General features: G+C 75.8%; 1 protein-coding gene across 1 annotated transcript; it reads left to right on the top strand.

Annotated features, from left to right (window-relative positions):
* Positions 1-430: 430 nt before the first annotated feature.
* AURANDRAFT_69511 (expressed protein) lies at positions 431-1057 on the top strand (the record flags this gene model as incomplete). Its single annotated transcript, XM_009045281.1, has 1 exon — positions 431-1057. A coding segment is annotated over one exon (627 nt), but the record flags the coding sequence as incomplete, so codon positions are not given.
* Positions 1058-1088: the final 31 nt, after the last annotated feature.

The following is a 1088-nucleotide window of genomic DNA, read 5'->3' as shown; positions in this document are numbered from 1 at the left end:
GCCGAAGCCGCGGACGCGCTCCATCCAGGCGGCGACGTCCGCGCCGAGGTCGTGCTTCTGCATGGCGCAGATCATCGCGACGATCGAGAGCACGGACGACGGGCAGTCCACGAAGGCCGCGTCGGCGAGCGCCTGAGAGACGAAGCCGCGCGCCGTCGCCGAGATCTCGACCGACGTCGCGCGGAGGCCTCGGCAGAGCCCCTGAACTCCGGACCGCGAAGCGGTCAACTCCGGACCGCGAGCCGGCCGGGCCGGCGGAGGCCTCCGGGCCGCCGCGCGCGACACATCAGCTGGCTCTCCCGGGATCCCTGCTGCTCTCCCGCGTGTCGACGCGCCCGCGCTGCCCGGGCGCGGTCCCAGGCACGAGGTCCGGCGCCCGAGCAAACAAGCGCGCGTCCTTCGCGTCCGCCGGACATCTCCGCTCGCGCCCATGGCGTCGCTCCTGGCGGCGAACGCGCTGGAGAACTTCGAGGAGCTCGGCGCGAGCGACGACGACTCGGAGAGCGACGACGGGTCGCCGCGGTGCCGCATCTGCTACGAGACGGGCGGCGTGCTCCTGCGGCCCTGCGCCTGCGACGGGTCCATGGCCTTCGTCCACGGCGCGTGCCTCGGGCGGTGGCTCGCCGCGCAGGCGCCCACGGGCGTGTCGCGGACCTGCGACGTCTGCCGGAGCCCGTGGCGGGTCGTCTCGGAGCCGACGGTCGGCCGCTTCCTCCGGTCCCTCGTCTTCGGCGGCCGGGGCGCGGACGCCGTCGCGCGGCTGCTCCGCCACGTGAGCGAGCCGCGGCACGTGCGCGTGCACTGGGAGGGCGACGACGACGACGACGACGACGACGACGACGACGACTTCGACGACGATGACGGCGACGACGACGACGACTTCGCGCCGCGCGGCGCGGCCTGGGAGGCGGCGGCGCTCGGCCTGCCGGGCTTTTTGCCGCACGGCGGCCTCGTCGGCCGCGCGGCGGCGGCCATCGCGCGGCTCGCGCTCTGGTCGGGCTTCTTCCTCCTCGCCGTCGCCCAGGGCCGCGCCGCGCTGCGGCTCTTCGCGCTCGGCGTGCGCTGCGTGCTCCTCCTCGACTCGCGCG

The sequence above is a fragment of the Aureococcus anophagefferens genome (genome assembly GCF_000186865.1).
Source record: "Aureococcus anophagefferens unplaced genomic scaffold AURANscaffold_2059, whole genome shotgun sequence".
Taxonomy (NCBI): Eukaryota; class Pelagophyceae; order Pelagomonadales; family Pelagomonadaceae; genus Aureococcus; species Aureococcus anophagefferens.
The sequence above is the reverse complement of the archived record's forward strand: the minus strand, read 5'-3'. Positions and strand labels throughout refer to the sequence as shown.